Source organism: Columba livia, chromosome 4 (genome assembly GCF_036013475.1).
Source record: "Columba livia isolate bColLiv1 breed racing homer chromosome 4, bColLiv1.pat.W.v2, whole genome shotgun sequence".
Classification (NCBI taxonomy): Eukaryota; Metazoa; Chordata; class Aves; order Columbiformes; family Columbidae; genus Columba; species Columba livia.
Window position 1 is genome coordinate 59,245,450 of NC_088605.1, and position 22,311 is coordinate 59,267,760.

The following is a 22,311-nucleotide window of genomic DNA, read 5'->3' on the forward strand; positions in this document are numbered from 1 at the left end:
TCTTGCAGCACTGTCAAAGAAATGTTCCAATTAAATGGAAATTGGCATCAGTTGATTTAAAATTTCTCAACATTACAAGAGAAACTGTTGACCTTTTTCTTTATGAATGCTTTTCTGAATTGTTATTCTGTGCTCGTGTTTCTCTGTGAATGTGCATTAATACACACAACCTAGCTTGTTAGCATTTTATCTCATGCACTAGCCCTTCTGCAAGAAACAGTAATATTTTGGACATTTCTGTTCCAAATAGGCAGTGGTTCTGTGTATCTCCTAGTTGTATTTTAATCCTCGTATCATGTGCTTGTGATGAGTTTTAAATGTATTTATTTTTCTTTCCTGTAGAATGCTTTTGATTACATCAAAAATGTTGTTAAATCCTTTAAGCAAACTTTGAAGGCAAAGTAAAGGAGAACCAAAGGGCATTTCAGAGGTTTTACTTTACCAAAAAGAAAAAGTTTTAATACAGTCTTGGGGAGGGGGTGAAGGGTCTGATTTCTAAAGTAATTAAAAGAGCCACATTTCTCATAAAGCCAGCTATGCATAGACAGATTAAATCAGGTTTTTTGCTTAAGTTTGCAGGCAGTCCTGGCAAATGTTCCTGCTGGAAACTATGGGCTGTTTCCGGCTGGATAGCTCTGCTTCACTCTTCTAGTACTGAATCAGTCACACAAGATTCACAGATTATACCAGAACTGATGATGTCACACCTGCCAATCCATCAATGTCAGCAGCAGTTTGAGTCACTTCGCACCCTGTGCAAAATGCCGACCCACAGCATGGCACAACATTCTACTTATGGTTGCCCCGTGGCACACAAGGACCTTCCTGGTACACAGACCATCCAAATAATAGTGGGAAGCTCTCATTTTAGGAAAAAATCTTGAGCACAGAAGTTCACATTTTGGTAAGGAGATTACTGTTTGTGGCCCTGGTCAGATTCAGCTCTCAACCAGAGAATCAACCACAACCATAGGTAAAAAATCTTACTTATAGTGAAAATACTGAGTAGGCTGCAGGGCAAGATCAGAACTGGAATAATTTCTGTTCCAAAACTGCATAATTACACTGGAATGTAAAACATGTTGCAAGGTTTGATAGGCATGTGAGGTTTAAGAGAAAGTTGTGTTAGCAGCTGAACTCATCTGTCATCGTAGAATGTAAGGGGAAAAAAAAATCTCTGTGGGTTGCTGCTGCATGAAGGGCTCTTTTGAAAACCAGGTATTATAGGTTCTAACTGACATCTGTCTGCAGTTCTGCACTGGCAAAGAGATGAACTCAGTAGCTGGAGAGCTTGTGGAGTGAATGATGCTAATTGCTAGCAAATCTGAAATGGATTATATGGTGCAGCCACTACAATAGTGGAGAGTAGACTCAACTACCCAGGACATCCCTTCCAGTGCATGTCTCCTAGAGCTTCCTCTTTAACACATGGAGAATTTCCCATCAGTTAAAGAAATTATTCTGAGGCTATTTTGAAGTGCTGTTGCAGCACTATGCACCGTTTCTTGCTGTTGTTTTAAAACATCATCACTTATAGAGAAGATGAAAAATCTGAAAACAGCGAAGCATTTCAGGTTACATATTTTAAAGAAGACATTTATGGTAGCTCCAGTGGTTGATAGTGAGTCATCTTAACTGTTTGCCAGTGCTCAGCGAAGGACAGGACTGTCCTTTCTATGTCTATATGAGGGAGTATCAGACACAAGTACCTACCAAGAATGCATCCGTATACAGGGCACCAGAAAGTAAATGTACACTGTTTTCAATTAGGGTAGAATTTCCTTATGTAAAGATTCTGCAAAACTGGATATTAAAGAAAGCTTCCATGCAGAATTTTTAAATTATCCTAGGGGCCTCAAAGAGAAGTGTATGAATACTGAAAGAAGCCTGTAGGAAGGAGATTCAAATTAGTAGAATATGTTACTTACTGCATCTCTGATGAAATTGAGGGGTGACACTTTAGCTTGTCATGATATTTTTCTTCATTGCTGATGCACATATAACTGGCTGAAATTGTTTCTTGTGTATGGAAAACCGGATGTTCTTATTTTAATTCATCAGTGTATTAATTCTTAAATGCTTTGTGTAAACATAAAAAATGCCTGGCTAACCAGTTGAACCATCCTCTCCATGTATTCTGAAAAATATCTATTTACCTATGTGCCTGTCTTTGCACAGCAGAAATAGTATAGCTATAGGGTATGGCTGTAGTCATCTGTTCAGGCTCTTATTTTGTTCCAATATGAGCATCAAACCTGTCTAGAGAATATTGTGCTGTTGCTGATGCCACACCATCAAGAACAATTAGTTTTCCAGTACCTGGTGGAGTTTGTGAGACTGAAAATCACGTGCTTTGCTTTAAACAAGGGATCTTCCAGAGTCACGGAGATGCTGTACAGTTGAGACTCCATGATTCTCCTTTTTTTTTTTTAAATCTTGAGATTTTTCTACAGCTGAGTTACACTTAAATCAATATTCATCTTTGAAGTACAGTAAGTACATAGCTGTGGCCTATGGCAAAGTACATAATTAAGCTGTCCAATTTAAATCAGATTAGACAGTCCTGTAAAGTTCAAGAACATTTTTTTTTCAGGGTTGTTGTGCTCCCTCTATCATATATTCCCTGTTTTTACAGACTTGTGACAATTGATCCTTAACCTAACCAGTGTCAAATGTCCCCCAGGTTTTTTGTGGGACATGTACCTGACAGTCCTGTAGGAACATGAGCTTGTGACAGGAGACTAGAGATGGTCAAATCCTGCAAGTCCACATGTGGCTGGTGGAAGGCAAGACACTGATTTCACTGCGGGGTGTCAGAGGTTGGGGGGAGAACTGTAACACACAATGTTATGGTCTCTGTACATGTCTGTTGTTTGTGAGCAGCCCTTGGGTAGCGTGGAGGCTGCTGAAGCTCTGTGGATGGATGACCACTGAATGCCGCGCTAATGTGCTCAGCCTTGGCAGGCACGGCAGTCCCACAGCTGTGCCCTGCTTCAGGCATTGGGGCGGCTGCTGCAACAGAGCCAGGACCCTTCTCAGGCATGTGGTTTCCTTATACTGAGCAAAACAGATGACTGTTTTCCCCGTAACGTAAAAGTTGTGCTGTTAAAAGTTGTATTTTGCTAGTGACAGCGGTAAAAATGACATACCTGATATGCGAGTTCCTCCACCACAGTGAGATTTTTCTCCTTTAGTTTCATTGCGGTGTGCATGTTTTTTATATCTAATGAGGAGATATCCCTGGGTGAAACTTTTATTGTAGACATTTCTAATGGAATAAAATTTCAGCCAAGCATCACCATCACCAACGTGCATGGTGAGGAAGGAGTTTATAGCAACATGCACCAAATTCAAGAGCCCAGGAAGGGCTGGGCTAATGACTTGCCCCTTTGTCCTGGAAATGTCCTGGAGATCCCTGGTGGAGCCCAGTGTTAGCAGCATTGGAAAGGAAAGCAGGACTGTGTGCAAGCAAGAGGAAGAGAAGATACACATGAACTTTATTCAAGTAATTCCACCACTGTTGAGCTTTTCAGCCACCTCCTTGTGCATTTTCTCATTAAATCCTCTAAAATATGCACAGGCATTTTTGTGATCTCTTTGCACAAGGATGTTCATTGTAACTGCTCTACAAAGTTCAGTGTATGATTCTTCAGGTCCATGCTTTGCTGGTGACCTGGGTTTTTTGAGAGCTTATGTAGCAGAAGGTATTTAAAGAGGCAGATTTGAAAATTGTGCACATGCTGCCATGACAGCCAAACTCAGCCAGACTACCGTGAGCTTTTCCAACCCCCTTATTCAAAAATTAACAGGAGCTGTCTTTAAAGCAAGCTGTTGTTTTCTGTTACAGCTGTGTTCATACTTGTAATTGAGGAAGCAATTCATAGTGATTAGGCAGAAACGGGTCTCTTTTCTGCTTGTCACAGTACCCTATGTTTCACAACAAGTTCTCAGAATTAATTGCCCCCCTTCAGATTTTCGCTGGCCAGTAGCCACCTTGTACATGAGCTGAAGCAGGAGTAAGGAGCTTCTAACATCCTTGAAGAAAAGCTGCAGTAATCTGAGACCTCTTACAGCAGCCTTGCTCTGCAGGACCACTTTCCTGCCCTAATCTCATTGTGTGCCCTCAGTGGGTTGCTCTTCCGTGCACCAAACACCCCATCTTGCATTCCCCTGAGTGCCAGAAGTGGCATTCCCTCTTCCCAGGAGGGCTGTGGTCCTAGGTGCCTTTGCAGGATCCAACCATGCTGAAGTCGCTGGGCAGAAACTGTAGTAATGGGCTACAATTTCCAGCCAGCAGAAGCTGCTGAGCCTCCACCACTGCGCAGCCACAGGTGCTCTGGGATGGGCTGTTCAGTTGCCGCAGTGGGAAGGAGGATGCCTGTGTGTTGAGCATCCCTTTTGTCACTCCTCTTGGCCAAGAGCAGGGTGCAAAGCAGAGCTGCTCTGCACAGGGTGTCAGCAGGGATCTGCAGTCTTGAAAAGTAGCAATCTCAGGTGGCTTTGTGCAGCTGCTCCTGCCATGGAGCCCCCCACGAAGAAGTCAGGGCTCTGCAACATGATCAAACCAGAGAAAAATGTTTTGGAAACCACTAGCTTATCTTGAGCCTTCTGGTTTAGTATTGTGTGGTGTTGGCCAGTAAATCTCTAAATCACTCTATGAAAGGATGTTTCTTCTGTGTGTTTCTTAAGAACAGAAGTTTCTTTTGCCATTAGACTCTCACTCATTCCATCTAGTGCATTATGTGTCTGAGTCAGGCTGTAATTTCCTTCTCCTTTCAGGCTTGCAGGAAGCAGAGCACACTGCTGACATGGGTTTTTAAAATATAAATAAGAAAGCTCAGTCACAATAGCAGTCAACAGTATAGCCCATGGAAACTGCGATGCAGACGGCTAAATTGTGTGATTATTCTTCTTGGATGTAAAAGCCTACTATGGCAGCCTGCTAATAGGCCATAGAGCTTATAACCCATGCTAGGACATACAGCATTTAACTCTACTTTTGTCACGTATCTGCTATCCCTTCAGATTTTTAAATCATTGACAGTGTAATTAAAGATGTTTGCTGACTGTTCAAAGGGTGTGTGTCTGTCCACACTTGGGTGACTGAAGGAATCCTTGCAATATCCCTTACACACCACTAACATGCCGAAGCATGATTATTTTTAATGTTATCACTTATTGCTATTTGTTTTGCAGTAACACCAAGGAGCCTTGGTCATTTAGCAGCTGTTAAAGAGAACCAAATTTAAAAAATAGTCTCCGTGCCACACCTGACATTTTAGATGTATAACATCTCGGTACCCCAGGAACAGCTTGCCTTGTGACCGAGACAGCTCATTCAGCTGCTAACCTAGCAAAATAAATGTCTCTAAGGTAGTTTGCAGACTTTTTTGTTTTTTAATTAAATCAACTTCCTGGCCACTCAGAGCAATGGCAGTGCTGACTCAGGATGGGTGGCAGGAAGGTGAGCGAGGACAGGGGAGCTGGACTTCCACTGCTTGGCTCCGTCATGCTGCTGGTACACAGAACTATACTTCAGCTGGGTCAGAAACTTAATCTGCATACGGACAAGTTAAATGGAAGAATAATAGAAATTATCAGAGAATAATACCTGCATATGGAGTGTTTGTAGCAGTGCCTGGGACTGCACAGTAGTAGTTAGTTTAGTTCGGTCTGGGCCTAAGAGACTTTTTTGTGAGTGAATTTGGTGACGATTTGAATTAGACTTTTGTTTAACATGATATGGAAAACTTAATGTTTCTTAGGATTCTTAGAGTGGTGTAGGAAATGACAGGATGTTACCAAAAGTAGCAAAATTCTTTCTGAATTACAGATCTTTGACTACTAAATATATTACCAAAGGTGACTAATGTACTTGAGAATCAAAACTGTCATGTAGTTACCATCCTGCACTTCAGTATTTTTGAATCTCTTCCCTTTTTATGGGAGATCTTATTTTCTGATTCTCAATCTAATACATGAATAATTTTGTATGTTCTAAATACATACATTTCTAAATACATACATTTCTAACAGGCTGTGCATTGAATGAAATGCATTCAGATTTATTTCTGAAACTTACTATGGGTATCAGAAGAACCTGCTGTCCTGACCAGAGGTGCATCCAGTGCAGTATTTTGGTTCTGAGGATGGCCGGTGGTGAAGGGTATGAATGATGTGCAGTGGCATCCTGCTGTCACTGTCCCCTTCCAGGTAGTGGGAGACCTTGGAGGGAGAAAGGAAAAGCAGATTTGTGAAGGTTTAGGAGGCTGGATGCTCTGTTGTGAAGGAAGTAGGATGGTTCTTGTCTGGCAATCAAACAAGGGCAGAGTGTGGGCCTGAAAAATGTGGTCACTCAAAGATGGAAGAAAATACATTTTAGCAAATAAGACCAGATGTGCAGATAAACTGTGAAGGACCTTGAATATGGGGATTAGCTGATATGAGAGCATAGAGTCCGTGCAAGAGACCTCAGGGTGATGACTCCATTGACTGACTTTTCAGGTAATCTTTCTGATCATATTTTGACTTGGTTTCCAGTATGCGAGAGGAAAGACTAGTCACAGGAAGAGAGAATTATATAGCAGTATCTAGGCCACAGAAGTCGTTTCCCTGCTGGTCTTGGGGCAGGAACATGATAAGCACGATCCATAAAAGTAAGGAGAAAGAGGATAATACACTGAAAGCAAAAGTACTAGGTTTCCTTGTGTTATACTTGGCAGAGGCATGTTCATTGTATGGCAGGGAGGGTTGGCAGCTCCCGCTAAGACCAAGAGTTCCCAAAATATCAGTCAGGCTCTTGTAGAGAGAAGACAGATCTCCAGAGTGTTGACTCCTAAAAATGAAGTTAATATATGCTGTGAATTTCAAAAGCCTTGTGTTCTGATTCGTGGAAAAAATCCCAAGGAGCTAGTGTATGCTCATTAAAGATAGATAGATAGATAGATAGATAGATAGATAGATAGATAGATAGACAGACATATAAAATTAAAAAAAAAAAAAAAAAAAGCTTTGCTTTTCCAGACAATCAGGTCCAACTGCCTCCGTGCAATAACATCTGGTATGTGTTCTTCCCTTTTTGCTCAGCTTTCTGCAGATGTTTTTGCTATCAGCTCCATGTGTTTTATATCATATATCCTTACTTGGACAGATTATTTTTTCCTTTCTTTTGGAGAGAGCATTTGAGTGCTGGTGCTTTCTATGCTGTTTATGAAAATTAGTCTATTGGTCTTGCCAGAATACAAAATGTCTTCTTAGGTAACTGGTATTAAAATTTATTGCTTAAATACAGCATGTTCCAAATTTAGGCTTCAGAAAACTGATCTTATTGCTAATAATTTCCCTTTCATTTTTCGATGCTTGACTTGAGATACTGGGATATGATTTCCAGAAGTGCTGAGTACTTACAGATGTCACTGAAGTTAGTATAAGATATACTTGGGGCATGCAATGTCCAGGTCAATGCTGAAATGAAAAATCAGGTTTACAATGTCTTAACTGGGCACACAGAATCACTTAATGCCTGGAAGGGTCGTGACTCTCCATCTCGGTAGCTCATGTCTAGAACAATGATAATGATGTTAACCCTTGGTACAGCAGGATGTTTGAAGACAGGGAACTATGCCTTTGACTGTTTTCCATAAAGAGACGCTATATGTTCTTCCATAATATGAATCCTAAAGAAAGATTAAGGGAAGTTTGTTGCCTTTTCACTCGGTAAGAAGAAAAAAACAAGTTTGCTTTGGGAGGGACTCTAGTGTTTTAAGTCATATCCAGGCCTATCTATCAAGTCTCTCAACCGCTTATGGGTTTGATCCAGATAAACACATTTTTCAAATGTTGTCTTGAATTAGTCTTGCCAGGTCATGGCGTTTGATTCTTCCTAGTGTTCTGATGTTTGGGTATTATTTGCCATATGTTTCAGATGTCATCTGCCTTATCCTCTGGATTAAACCCTGTTGCCTTTAGTATATTCACAGAGCTCTGGGTTGTTCTTTATGGAAAATACTCTAGCCTTTTCTTCCAAAAACAGTTACCATGCTCAAGTACTTTTTCCCCTTGCTCCTTAGCAAAGTCTCTCTGATGCTGGGGAATAGCAATAAAATATTTCCCCAGTAGTTTGTTCTCAATTGCAGCCAGCCAGACTTCTTCATCCATTTTTTAGACTCTGTGTACAAAAGGACTGTGTTAGTAACAGGTTTTTCATAACCCTTCCTCCTCAAACATATTCCCACTGCTTCTTTTGCATTAGGGATTTTGTAGGCATTTTTTCCCCATGTGTTTTATCTCAGTTGTTTTGTTAGTGTAGTTACGTCCTGCTCTGAAATATTATGATTATCAAAATGATATGGAAGGAATTTAAGACTTACTTATAAAATGATCCCGTAACAAGTACTGGATGATTGAGAATAATTTTAAGAATCAGTAGGTTTTTTTAAGGAAGAATGTCTTAGCAATAAAATAAAATGGATTGGTGCTGTTGTGGAAGGAGTTGCCATCTGAGGTACTGTGCTCCACCTTTTAGACTCCAGGCAGCAAAGTGATGCTGTGGCAAGGCTGCAATGCGAGGCAGCAATAAACTCTCTAGTGGTAAAGTGCATTCTTTGGCAGACAAAGAAAAACAGAGAGCTCTAGCATTGTCTCTCTCTACCTCTCATAAATCAAACGTGATGAGAAGTGTTCTGGTTGTTCTAATACTGTAAGAAAAATCTGAACAACACTGCTTGTGTTGGCAGTTCACTGTGGCTTCGTACTGACCAGAATCTGTTTTGATAAAGGTCTCTCATCAATGCCTCTGATAACCATGGGTGTGTTTGCTTCCTCAGAGCTTCAGGAGATGGTCACATTTCTGATTTCTTCTGGAGCAAAATGCTTCTGGACAAATCTGACTGGGGGCAATATTTGTTTAGTAGAAGTGAGTCCCAGACCAGAATAATGTTCATGCTAACATATACATTTTAGATATTTATGTAGATCTGAGGGCATACCTGTCACCAGGGTTTTCACATTTTGGCTTAGCTCCACCTTCAGAAGATGAAGAGTTCTGAAATAGGGCATATTTCACAGTACTGAAAATGCATAATTAATAATGAAATCAGTTTGAATTTTGCTGTATATTTATTGTCAAAATGAGGTTTTAGACAGCGTCCCATTGTCTGCTGTACAGTTTCTGCCAGATAAGGATGGGATAATAACTGATAAATTTTTCAAACCATTTAATTAGATGAAGAAATCAATAATTATTCATTTCTCCTCAAAGCTTGGCATCTACCATCAAGAACAGAAGATCTGTGTAGAACAAGACTTGTTTCTTCTGCTAAATGCTCAACTTTATAGCTAGGCAAATAGATTACACCTAAGTCAAGTAGCACAGTAGCAATTTTTCTTACCCTCTGATTCCTGTGACCACCATGAGATGAAGAAAACCATTAGCAGCTGCACCACGCTGTGCAACCGTTCAATTGTGTGTGGAGCAGGACTGAGTACGCTGAATTAGTTCACAGACCACTGATAATAAATGAGAGAAGGGAGACCGACTTCCAGCTGAAGAGTTTAATGCTGTGGCCCGTGTTTTTAATCCACAAGAACAGGGGATCACTGGCTTTAGTTACACTTCCAGTAGGTGAATTACACACTTGGTTGCAGCTCTCGTTCAACTTGTAAAAATCAATACTTCCCTGCCTACTCACAAATGGGTATAATCATTAAGACCTACCTGAAGGTCCAGAGAAGGTAAAAAGTCTGTTGTCTTAGACCAACTTTATAATCATTCAATGCTGAGAAGCTTTTGCTGTATAATATTTTAGTGTATTAATATTTTTCTGCTGATTTCCTGGATGCAAATTGATTATGGACCTTTTAGCCCAATCATCAGGTTCTGCAGCTTTTCCAGCTCTGTGAGTTTGAAGGAAATCTCAGGCTCTGGGCCAAGCAGGAGCAATTTTAGGAGAGCCCCATGGCATAGCCCATGTCCAAGCACAGTGACGGACGTGGCCTCCATGGGAGAAGCACAGAGTGAGCAGGAGTGAGGCCTCTGCAAGTGCAAAACCCACCGCATTTACATCAGTTTGTTCCTCATCCTTGAGTGGGTCATGACAACTATATCTCAATTTGTGCTCATGGTTGCATGCATCTGCATGGCAGTTTAGTGTTTCTATCAATGCACTTTTTCACTCACTTTTGAATGCTTAGATAACTCCCAAGACTCTTGCAAACGGTATCAAATTCCTAGAAACCCATTGTCTGACCTTTTCCTTTTGGAATATTTATTAGTGTACAACATCTACAGTCTTCCTCAAGTATTGTGAGTAGCAGCAGCAGTAGATAGCTATTACTAAGATGTGGCCTTGCTGTTTTTAAAACACTGGAGTAATTAACTAATTCATCCTTTGCAATTGTACTCAAATATAAACACCCCTTAATGAACTTTGCAACGAGGCTGTACTGTACTGTAATGTAGGGCAGTTCTATATCTACTTTGTGATATTCTTCCTGCATTAACATAATTAAAATGAGAGTAATATTGCCTAGAGAAGGAGTTCGTTTTATTGCACCCTCTCAAACAAATGTGTGTCAGGGAATATGAGTGGAAAAAGTCTGTCTGGAAGTAGGCAGTGTGCCGGGGTGTATTGCATTTCGCTGACATGAGAGGAATGTGGCACTGAGGTCTATGATTGCCTGCTGTAGACACTAGCACTCGCACTGAAAAGCAGCTTGGGATGTGCCTTTTGCTTCATTAAGCAAAAGGCTTTCATGCCTGTGGCGTGAAATGCTATAAAACATGGTGGCACTATTATAGTGTGTGCTGCTAGGCAGGATTGCCAATCTCAAACATCTAAAATCACAAGTCAGATATTCCAAAATAAAATCTGTCTAAAAATTAGGGATCTTTTTAAAAACTCTTTATTTCTTTTTACTTCTTAAGATTCATTCATTTTTAAGTGAAAGCTGAGATCTTCACTGAAAGTTGAGATCCTCACCTGACTTCACGGCTTTAAGAAAAACACCAAATGTCTCAAACTTTCAAAAAGCTCATGAAAGTTCTTGAGAGTGAATCAGGCATCTTCTGGAGAAGCTGCGTGATTGTATAAGCTTTGTAATTGTAAAGAGGATCTAAAACCAGGCATGCAAAATGCAGGCTGAGTTCCTGGCACTTGCAGCTTAGTTGAGGTTTGTTTACCTTTAATGAATGTCACTAACTGTGCTGGCTCACGTTATTGAGCAGCCGGCCAAAAAAAAATGAAAATAAAATAAAACAAAAGCCACACAGTCTAGAAAGGCTGTATTGTGTGTGGGAGCCACGGTGAGGCCATTTGTAGCCCTTGCAGCCAGGTTGGCACCCAAAGCCACCGACAGCTGATCCCCTTCTGCTATAACTTCTGCAGCCTTCCTGAGTTTCATCCTGTGCATGTCGGGGTCAGTAGCGGGACTCCTGTGCACAAAACCAAGCACGTAATGCTGAGGGGATGCATTAATTTCCTTGTGTTGTCTGCATCTTCCAAAGAAATGTCACTGCTGACCCCATCCCTGAAAGAGAAGGTGCAATGCTGGTGGTGTCTGAGTTTTTCTCCCTGCTCGGCTGAAGCAGCAGGCTGTAGCTCTAGGACTTGGAACCTCTGTGCTCTTAGCAAGCAGGGAAGGTGGAGTAGTCATATTTCTAGGCACTCTTGCAGCACTGGAAAAGCAATGCCAGGGAATGGGCATTTTTAGGATCCTTTGTTCGTTGTTCTTACTGACCTGCACTTTAGTCCCAAAGAAGGCAACCTATAAAGCCCATAGTTTGGAAAGATTAAGAGAGAGAATTTGAGTATTATATAGAATTTTTAATGTAAATCTCAAGTTTGCTATTTTGGAAAGTGGGTGCTCCTGTACATAGGTTGGAAAGCTGATAGGTGCGCTGTAGACCTGTTTCTGTTCTACCTGCCTGTCTTGAACTCAGTTGAGATATTTCTCTCTGCTGTGCAGCCCTGGAAGAAACAACAATCTTGAAATAACATTTCAACACCAGAAACACTTCTTATTTGACAGTCTGACATTAGGTGTTGGCAGCTCATCCTGGCTCTTCAGCATGCATGTGGCTGTCACCACTGGAGCAGTTCTGTCCTGCACAGCCAGCTCCAGTGAAAATCACCTTTCTCTCAGGAGAAATATGGGTAAACCTCTGGAACTCTGCCATGTAAATGTAAACTTGCTCTTAGGTCAGTGTTTAGACCATCACTGCCGTTGTTTTTAAGAATCCTATTAGTTACAGAGGAATGATCCGGTGGTCTGGAACCACAGCGTTCTGTCTTGGGGAGCTGTTACCACTACAGATGATGCTTTAGAGCTTGGGGTACATGTGTTGCACTTTGGTGCTCCTGGATCCAGCAGTTCACCTAATATGTAATCATGTAACTGAAGCCCACTGAAGTCTGCATGAAATCTCACTCTGTTGGTAAGTACTTCCTCCACCTCGAGTGGAAACATTTCTAGTCAGAAGCAATGCCTTGAAGTGTTTTACTACTGTCATATTGATAGGGAAAAAATACACAGATATAAAGAGGTTGTGTGCATTAATTATTTATCTTGCAATCAGGAAAGTATAAAAATAATCCAGGGTGAAAATTCAGAAGGGTTGTAAAGGAAAGCACTGGCTTTTTCAGTTCGACTAATGCAGGTTCTACTGAAGCTTTCTCCGCAGAATATGAGGTCTAACCCCAGCACAAGTAAATACATGTTTTTTAAAAACAGATTTAAAAATCATGCAGTTATTGAGAGGAGACTAATTGTGCTCACTTAGATACAACTGAATAATTAAAATGTGAGGACTTATTATTTTCCTGGCTCCTTTGTAATGTTTCTTATTTATTAATTCGTAGACTCTCAACTTGTAGACTTTTTAGCATCAATTGAGCTCTGCTTCTATTGTCTGAAAAATAAAATATGTAAAGGAAAAACTGCCACACATTTAAATGCTTGTATTGTTACAATAGAAATATCATCATTGTAATTAAACCACTGGAAAATATGAACCATCAACTTTTCCTCTCAGGGACTGGGCCACCTATGGGGTTGTTGTGCCTTTGAAATATCTCCCTAGAGATCCAGTGTGCTTTGCTTCTCCTGATTGTTCTTAAAATAAAATTAGCTTTTAGTCCATTAAAATCTGTTGGCTTTATCTGCTACTAAATACATGTATAGTAAGTGCTGTGGAATCAAAACAAAAATAAGTTATTCCTCCTGTGCTTTTAGTTTTGATGGGTATTGCTGTTTGGTGAAAGTCAATAATCTGACTTTTACTGTATGTGGGATCCTGCTGGATTAAAGTAGATCCCTCCAGCCTAGATCGGGAACCTGCCAGAAGGAACATTCAGAGGAAAGGGTGAATAGAAAAGAGGTTGAAAAGGATGAGAGAAGGTACCTGAGAAGGCAGGTAGCCTGGTCCTGAGTCCTGGGCAGAACTAACACCACCTGTGTTGCTCCTTCCAGACATTAGCCAAGAGCACTCTTAAAAGTCTCCACTGACAAATATTCTGTCTGTTAGAAATGTTTTCCTGGTGTCCAACCAGCTCCGCCATGTGCCTGTGACTTTGTCCTTAGCTTGCTGCCTTTGGTGGAGAGTGTAGGATGATGCCAAGCTGGAGAAGTGAAAAGGGACAGGGAGGGAAGTGCCCAGGGAGTGGGAGAAAGCTCGTGGAGGTCAATGGCCTGGACAGAGAGCCCTGGGAGGATGAGGAGGAGATGAAAGTGCTACTCATCCAGGCTCCTTGTTATCATGTTTCTTGCTACTGATGGCTTGAACTTTCTGATGATTTTGAAGTGCTTTAGGCAGAGACTGAATAAGAGTAAAGTTTGAAATCTAAGCATGACCTCAGCGGTGGAGAAACCTGGATCTACCTTTGAGTCCTGTCTGCAGAACTAAAAAATAGTAATATGTTGACAGAGTGATATGACCATAATGCCGTTTTCTTCTCTTTTCTACCCCACAGATGAACAGGAGCCAGCAGTCAGCAGTGATTCAGATATTTCATTGATTATGGCAATGGAGGTTGGACTGTCCGATGTGGAGCTTTCCACTGATCAAGACTGTGAAGAGGTGAAGTCTTGAAATACAAACAGAGATCTGACACTAAACTACGGGGTGGGTCAAAGGGAGGGACTGAATCAGCTTTCTAGGATTTGGACCAGTCATGCACACGCCTCCAGAGCACTGTCACCCCTGCACACTCCATTCTGGGATGGTCACGAAAAGCAATAGCAACAGTTGTGTCTGCCTGGATGCGGTTTCATCATCTGCATACGTTCATTTTGTTCACATGAGAGTTGGATGCTTCCAGGTAACCCACGTGCTTGAGAGCAGTCATGTAACTCTTCAGTGGCTCATAAATACGCAACTGAAATGACAGCTTGAGTGTTTTCTACACTTGTTCAATCGGATTTTTGTTTCCTTTTTTTTTTTTTTTTTGAGAATATATGTGTTTGTTATGTTTGTTTGTTTGTTTGTTTATAATTTGTTATGGATGGACACTGTTTTTGTTGACTGACCCCAGCTTTTTCAAGAGTTCAATCCAGAAATCTGAATTCTCATTCACTGGTCACTTCATGATCTGACTCCAGGATTTATCATTGCCTTGTTGTTTCTCCATGAAGTACACATGGCTTCAGAAGGACAGCACCCTGCATTAATGTGAAGCCTGCTTTAATTAAGTGGAAGCCTTGGAAATGGTGGGCCTTTGTTTGTAAGAGAGCTCTGAATTAAGAGATTGCTAAGATTTGGGTTAAAACTGTGTTACGTTGGATTTTACTTAGAGCTCTGTTCTAGCCAAGTATTGTACAGTGTGAAGGAGAGAAAGAAAACCTTAAAGCTTCACTCCGTCCTTGTAGTCCTTTGCTGTATTTTTTGCTCTTAGCAGTTGCCAGTGCATTAACAGCCTTCCTTAAAGTCACAATTCAGTAGCTGGAAAAGAAGATCTAGTATAACATCATGTCTTTCTTAATTTTACAGAACAAAATCTGACCAGAAGGCTAAAGGAGTGTCTCAGAGGTTTCCAGAGGCTGCTTGTTAACAGCTGTGCATTACAAGGGTTCCAGGAATGTTCTCAGAAAGGGTTTGGAGATGTTGCTGTCAGTGTCAGAAATTGCTAATGAAGCAGGAGGCAGCTGGTTAAAATGTTTACTTCATCTTTTGTTTTGGTTTTGTTCTTAGTGTGTTTCACTTATTTTTTGGTGACAGTTTTTGCCTCCTTGTCAAACACAAGAGTTCAGGTGGTTTAACATTGTGGCAAGCATAATGGAATACTTGCAATTTGTATATAAAGAGATCTACCAAAATATTTGGGGCAGGAAGATTTGGAAATAAACACAAGTAACATAAATCAAAACACCTAAATAATAATGACCTGTGATTATTATTTAGTTTATCCTGAACTGTGCTTTCCAGAGAACAGCTTATCATTACTTGTTCATCTTAAGATTTCATTTTTCAGTCGACATACTCAACTGTGAAGAAGCATTTTTAGCTTACTGTTATACAAGAGTAAATGGTTTCTGTTGACAGTCAGATGATTTGAATTACATTACTGCATCCTGAGTAAGTCCATAGACTCAAAAACTCGCATTGAAATTTCACAGAGAGGTCGAACATTTGGACTTGATGGTGTCACAGCAGCATCTCAAAATGCGACTATTAGGGTTCTTGCTGCATTTAATCTCTTTGTGGATTTACTTGTTAGCTGTGGAAACCAAGTGCCAGCCAAAATTCGGTTTGTCAGGTCTTATTTGGAAACAAATAAGTTTAGAATTATCCCTAAACTTTTGGGCAACTTGCTGGTTAAATACAGGAAGAAAGAAAAATTGTACTCCATTCTTTTCAGTTCAGTTAGAACTTGATTCAGTTTATAGCTGAATTCTTTTTATGCAGGGTAACTTTGAGGCAAAGGATCCTAGCCTAATAATCCTTCAAAACCATGATCTGGAAATGCACCGTTACATTTTACAAGCCATTCAAAAGGACGTCTTCTTTTAATTAACGAGATGCAGGCAGCTGGAAACCTGCTTGTTTTAAAAAGAAAGTTAGAAATCTTTCCAGAGGGTGCAGCTAGGTCAGTCTTGCTAATATTGATGGTTCTGTAATTGTATTTTCCTTGTTCTTTATGTCTTCTCTATTCCTTACTGCTATGGGAAAGGCCCACAGTGTCAAGAGAAGCAATGCTGAAATTCAGCCCCACACAAGAGACTTTGCACAAGGCATCACATCAGTTCCTCTTTGGCTCTGGAAATAATGCTGAAATGGGATTTAAGTGGTGATTACACCAGATACTGGCCCTTCGCACAGGAATGAAATTTCATCTCAAGCGACCGCAGGGGAAAGAGTAAAGCTGGTTATACACAGTCAGGTGTCCCTATGGAAAGTACACACACGGGAACAGTTTCTTCTCTAGCACTGGAGCCCAGGTGCTACATGTCACAGGAACATCATGATCATGATGTCTGAGTTGTCAGTGATCCTTTAACATCTGCCCAGCACACAGACAAAAAAAACCCAACCAAACAAAAAAACAGCTCCTGGCTGAACAGTTTGGTTTTCAGAAGAGCAGTCATGAAGTCTTCATTTTATTTCACAAACTTAATTAAGTTAATCTCAATGGATAGATTGACCAATTATCTGTTGCCATAGCAGAGCCACCCACAGCACAGCAGAGCAAGGGAGGTCTGTGGAAAAGCAAAGCAGGAGGTGGGACTCCCAGCTGGGTCTGAACTGGGTATTTTGCCCAGAAAAGTCTTTAAAGGGAGCTGTGCTTAAAGCAGCATCACATGGGTGGTAACTGAGACCCTGCCCATATTACTGGGAGCTGGGGAAGGATTTTGGAGAGGGATCACACTGTGCATGCTCTTTTCCGAAGTATCCCATAGCAGATGTGGTCCCTCGGGGTCTACAGCTGGCCACTGGGGGAGCCAGGGTGCTAGGCTGGGTGAAACTTGTTTTTTTTAATATCACCATATTGTGGTCTTTCAAAAGAGGCATCCTAGCAAATCTGGATCAGGAGTCTTTCTGCTTTTGTTTTCCCAATGCTACCTGCGGTTTCACTCAGGAAATATGTTTTTCCCTGTCCTCAGGTTTTCTACAGCCCTGAGCACTGTTAAGCGATAACGAGCGCAAAGCTAGGTTACACATCACTGAAGCCAGAACTTGGGAAAGCACTTCTGTCCTTCTTCAGAAAAGCACTTTTAACTAGTTTTGGACTTGTAGCAAAATCATGTTATTTTCAACAGGTCTTCTATGAGCATAATTAAACTGCTGTGTCAAATGGAAAAGTTCTCCTAAATCAGGACCTGGCTGACAATATTCCTTATACATATAACCGATGAAATGCCTTTGGAATTTGAGTTGCTTCTTAAATATTAAGACCCCCAGAGGCATGTTTGTAACACATATGAAAGCCTTAATTCTGCAGATCTGCATGCCCGTGCACAATTTTGCTTACGTGAGTCTCTCCACTGAGATTCCTCACAGGGTAAAATTAAACCTCCTGATTTGCAGCTTTGGGCAAAATTAGTCCCATCCTGAGTATTGTGCGATTCCTCAGTACTGCTGCACGCTAAGCTTGGGCTCCAACATTAAATATGTGGGATTCAGATGGCAGGGACACAGCACTGCCTGTTCGGAAGGGAAAGCAGCCTTTAGCATGCAGCCAGGGGAAAAATATATATATATATATATAAATATAAATATATATTTATTAAAAAAAGGGAATCCTCTGGTGCCCTCTGATGAACAAATGCTCATGTGCTCATGCACAGAATTCTGCAGGTTCATGCCGTGACTGCCCACCCTCGGTGCGGTGGCTTTGCTGCAGCTCCGGCTCTCTGAGAAAGGATCTCTTGTCACGCAGCTGCTCCTGTGTCTCTCCAGGCTCTTTCAGTTCTGTCAGCTGAGACTCTTTTCTTTTCCATCAGCGAGTAGTAGGTGGGAGAAGCATTCGCCCTGGGGAGGCTCATCTTCACTCAGGCTGGCTTGCAGGATGAAACTTGGACAGACAGAGCCTGTGCTCTGAGTTTCCTTTGACTTTCACGGGTTTTACTAAATTGCCTTCCCAAGGGTCTCTTCAAGAGTTAGGACACATAAAAAATTACATGGGTTTGAATTCTGCACTCACAAATGACCTAATGTGCACGTGCAGACGCGCTAGACACCGGCTCTGCATCTCTTCCCCATGGCTCACTCGTTCTGATGGGGATACGTATCTGGCACTTGCTGAGGGTTTGAGTTTTTTTTATTTTCTCACTGCTTTAGAGCCTCAAAACTAGGGTCAGGACAATCACAGCACTACAGTTTGTTCTGTAAGCATTCTATAGAACTAAATTGCCATGTGTGCATATAAAAGTATATTGATATGACTATAGAAACTGTATTGTAGTAAAACCAGAGGCAGCTGCCATTATTAGATTTTTTTTTTTTCAATGAGGGAGATTGTGGCACTGAAGAAAATGGCTTTATAGAGGCAATTTGAAAAAAATTATTGAAATAATATATGGTAAGAGTTCTCTCAGATCTCACTGCTCTAACGACCCCTGGATCAGATCAGAGGAAGTCATTACAAGAAGGTCAGTACTTTGTCTCTTATTGAATGACATGTTTATATGTTCTCATTTTGTTAACAAAATGAACCCAAACACCAGAGACAGATCCAGCTTGGAATTTAATCTTTCTCAAAGAATATGCATTTTGTGATCCAAAGTTTTTTGTTGTCAAACCTGCTAACCTACACTCCTTTCTTCCTTGCTAAATAAAAAGAAATGCTTCTTCAATTTGAAAAATGTCTAGCTCAGAAGACCTTTGCATATGGATGGGTTGCCCTGGCAGGTATCTGAAGATCACTTAACACATCTGTGTACTTTTAGGCATCAATTTAACATCAGATTTTCCATAAATTGTGTTTTATTTGCCATTCTTGTTAAACCTGGAGTGCGGTCATTGTATAGATTTTCCAGAGTTTTGCCTTACAAATTTTCTCCTTTGAATATATGCCACAGCCCTTTGAACATATTCTCTAATTAAAAGGCAAAGATCACGGTACAAGTCTTTCTGGACTGCAAGTCCTTGTTGTGACAATTGGCCTGTACTCAAATAAGGATACGGATTGTGCCTAAGAGCGGGAAACGCCTTTCAGCCCAGGCAGCTGGGAATCTCCCAGGCTTTCTTTAGAAGAGGCTCATCCCTTTGTGGTCTCTGTCTATAGAAAAGCTCATGACTAAGCATATAGTTTGAAATAAGACCAGAATAGGAATTTATTATTGGAAAACCAATAGTCATTTATTGATTTCTATTTTTTAGCAATAATGGATTTATTTTTTTAACCCATCATTCTTGCAGATCCCTGTTGTAGGGCCAAAGTTACCAGTCTGCTAGGAATATGGGACAGGACAAAGTGACGGTATAAAGAGAAGAGGGAGGGCTTGGTTTGCTGTTGGGATGCATCCATTTTGCAGGACTGAAATGACAGAGAAATCCAGCCCATTCCTTCCCAGCCCCTTTCACAAATGTTTGCTCTAGTATGAGCATTTGCCGCAGGAGAAGGAAATCATGGGATAAAACTAATGCTGTGCCGCTTCCTCTCTCATATTTTGTGCTACCTGTGTCTCTGGTTGCAGGCTGGGCTGCTCTGCTTCTGTACAGGGTGAAAGGAGCCAGCCTGAGCTCAGCTTAACGGCTTAATGAAAGATAGGCTCAGGGTTTTCGGCAGATTCCGGGGAGCCAAGCTTCTTCATAACCGGTGCTGACTGAGAATTGCTGCTTCTGAAGAACACTGAGCGTTGACTCATTTGTTTTATAGATGCAAAATGTGTGAGCGTATACAGCACAACCAGCGTGACAGAAATGAATTGGCTTGGTTAACGCAAGCGGTGAAAAGCAGCATACTGTAATATTTGAGGGGCGCAGGGAAAAGAGGGTGGAGGTGCTGTTTTAGCAGACCTTTTAAAAAGGGACAACTGATCCAACACAAGCACTTCTTTTATTTTACCAAGCTGTTACCTGAACGAATTGATAGTTTCGCAGCTGAAAGAGGAACGCCAGATGGACTTTTGAGTCTGGATTTGTTTGCGTCGCAGATGGCAGCTGCGGGCTGGGGAGAAGGCTGTCCTGTGCACGCAGCCGCCCCCGCCGCCCTGGAAACCCGCGAGGCTCCCTTCCTCAGCTTTGGCGCTTCTTTTCCAAGGGGAAAAGAAACCTTCTGAGCATGAGCTGTGTTTCAAAGGGAGAAACAGAGAAGAAAGATGAATGATGTTGTGGATTTTGAATGAAAAGCCAAAAGATGAATTTTTCATCTGAAATTAATCTTGCCTCTCTCAACTATTTTAATTGTGAATTGGTGGAAGTTATTTCTTTCTGGAGTGAATGCAAAAAAAAAAAAAAAAAGAGAGAGAGAAACAAAAGAAAGAAATAGCATTTTCCCTTTTTTGTTTATTTCCTGATTCTTCAGTCCTGTGTAGCGTTAAAAATAATAGCAAGATCAAGATGCTTGTTTGCTCTGAATGTATACAGTTATTTCAGATGTCAAATATCTAAATGTTTTTGTATGTGTACATAATACCATCTTCACTTCTTGTTTCATGTTAGGAACCTGAAATGACTGTACCATTTTATAATTAGAAATGTAAAGAGGGGATGGTAGGAGGGTCTGTTATTTTTATAGCAAGATGTTCCTTGTATTTAGTGAACATTTAAAATGGTTTTGTACTTGTCAAAATATACATTCCATCCATTTCCAGAAGAGAATTATTTTTATTTAGAGTAGTTTATAAGCAAACCAAAAAAATGTGGCATCCCGTTTGTACGCGGTTCCTGAACAGAGCAAAGTATCCTGGTTTCCATTGATGGCTCCAAAGCTTTTTCCAGCCGTGTCTCTTCTCACACACTGCAGAGCCCTACCAGCAAATGCCACTGTTAAAAAGGGAAGAAAAATCCCCAGCAAAATAACTACCATATGGATCAGCGCACAGCTTACCGAAATAGCTGCCAGTTAGGAGACAATGGTCTGTCCCAGTGAAACTCTCCAAGGTAATCAGTCCTGCTGTGGATTTACTGGGAGGTCCTCAGCCCTGCCCCTGCCAGCCCTGGCAAGCTGGCGGTGACAGGGTTGTCACGCGAGCTCACACTCACACATTGAGTCTCTGGTTGCGCTGCGGGTCCCTCAGGATGGGGACAGATTTTTGACTGAAGCTGTGTTGCTGGTACGGCACTCGCTTTCGGCAGGCTCACCACGCTGTGTTTCTATTGACTGTGGAAATAACCCTTCATCTCCACGTGGAAGAAAAGTTCCTTTCTCCAGACAGCTACGCTTTGGTTTGTGAAACACCCAGTGAAAGACCACGACAAAATCACGCAGTGGCATTTGCGTAGGTGGTTCTTTTTCATGTCGTTAGCTTTTGGGTTTTTTTCCCCTGCTACCTGTGACTTGCTGCCAAAACCGTGCAGTAGCAGTTTGTGAAGCGAGCCTTTTTTCTAGCATTACTTTCTGTACAGTATTGCAAATATACTTTAACTCTTTGCTGATATTTTATAATGTATACATCTTCCCTTCCAATGCACTTTATCTCTCTTGAAAAATGTGGGAGTCGAAGAACTACCATCTTAAAGGGATTTGCCTGAAATCATGAGGCACACACTTTTTTTTTTTCCTTCTTGCTTTGTTATATACTGTAAATGCTAAACAGCATGGACAGTGACTCAGCTGGGGGAAGTACCGAAATGTTGAGGCTAATATTTGGAAGCATTATTCAGTAGTACAACATGGCTATTTTTGTTATATAGAGGATTATAATGTAAATAAGTGAGACTGTGTTATTATGTACTAGTAAAATATTGCAACTCTCAAAGTTAAGATGGTGAATTCCAAGGAATTTTATTGCAAGTTTTTTAATAAAACAAATCTGATTACTGTGTCATACGTGTTTTCTAACAAGACTATATAAAACTGGCATTTCCTGATGTGTGAAAGTTGCTGATTGTTCCTTCCTGGACTCAGCCGCTGCAGATTTTGGCCTTCATGGGGCAGAAGCGATAGCAGGCAGGGACCCGAGTGGCAGCCTGGCCTCCGCACCAGTTACTGCTCTGATCTTCCTTGTCCTTCAGCTTCTCTTGATCAGAAACCAGTGGCCGTGCAGGAGGTAAATGCCTCCACTCTGCAGGAGGAGAGCAGCAGCCTCACCCTGGACACTGGGCATGATATGTTAAAATAGCTTTAAAAGGTGACAGCTCTGCCATGCCTCAGTAGGGACTGCACTGTCCTTGTCATCTGGCTGCTCTTCCCTTCCCTGATCAGCTGCTGCCCT

The 22,311-nt window shown here is 41.3% G+C and overlaps 1 protein-coding gene across 1 annotated transcript in view; it reads left to right on the forward strand.

Moving 5' to 3' along the window:
- The window catches only part of RNF150 (ring finger protein 150), a 121,172-nt gene extending 99,248 nt beyond the window's left edge, over positions 1 to 21,924 (forward strand). The window contains exon 7 of the mRNA XM_005499879.3: positions 13,968 to 21,924. Coding sequence (XP_005499936.2) covers positions 13,968 to 14,086 — 119 coding nt within the window. The 3' untranslated portion in view covers positions 14,087 to 21,924. The remainder of the gene's footprint in view (positions 1 to 13,967) is intronic.
- The last annotated feature ends 387 nt before the right edge of the window (positions 21,925 to 22,311 follow it).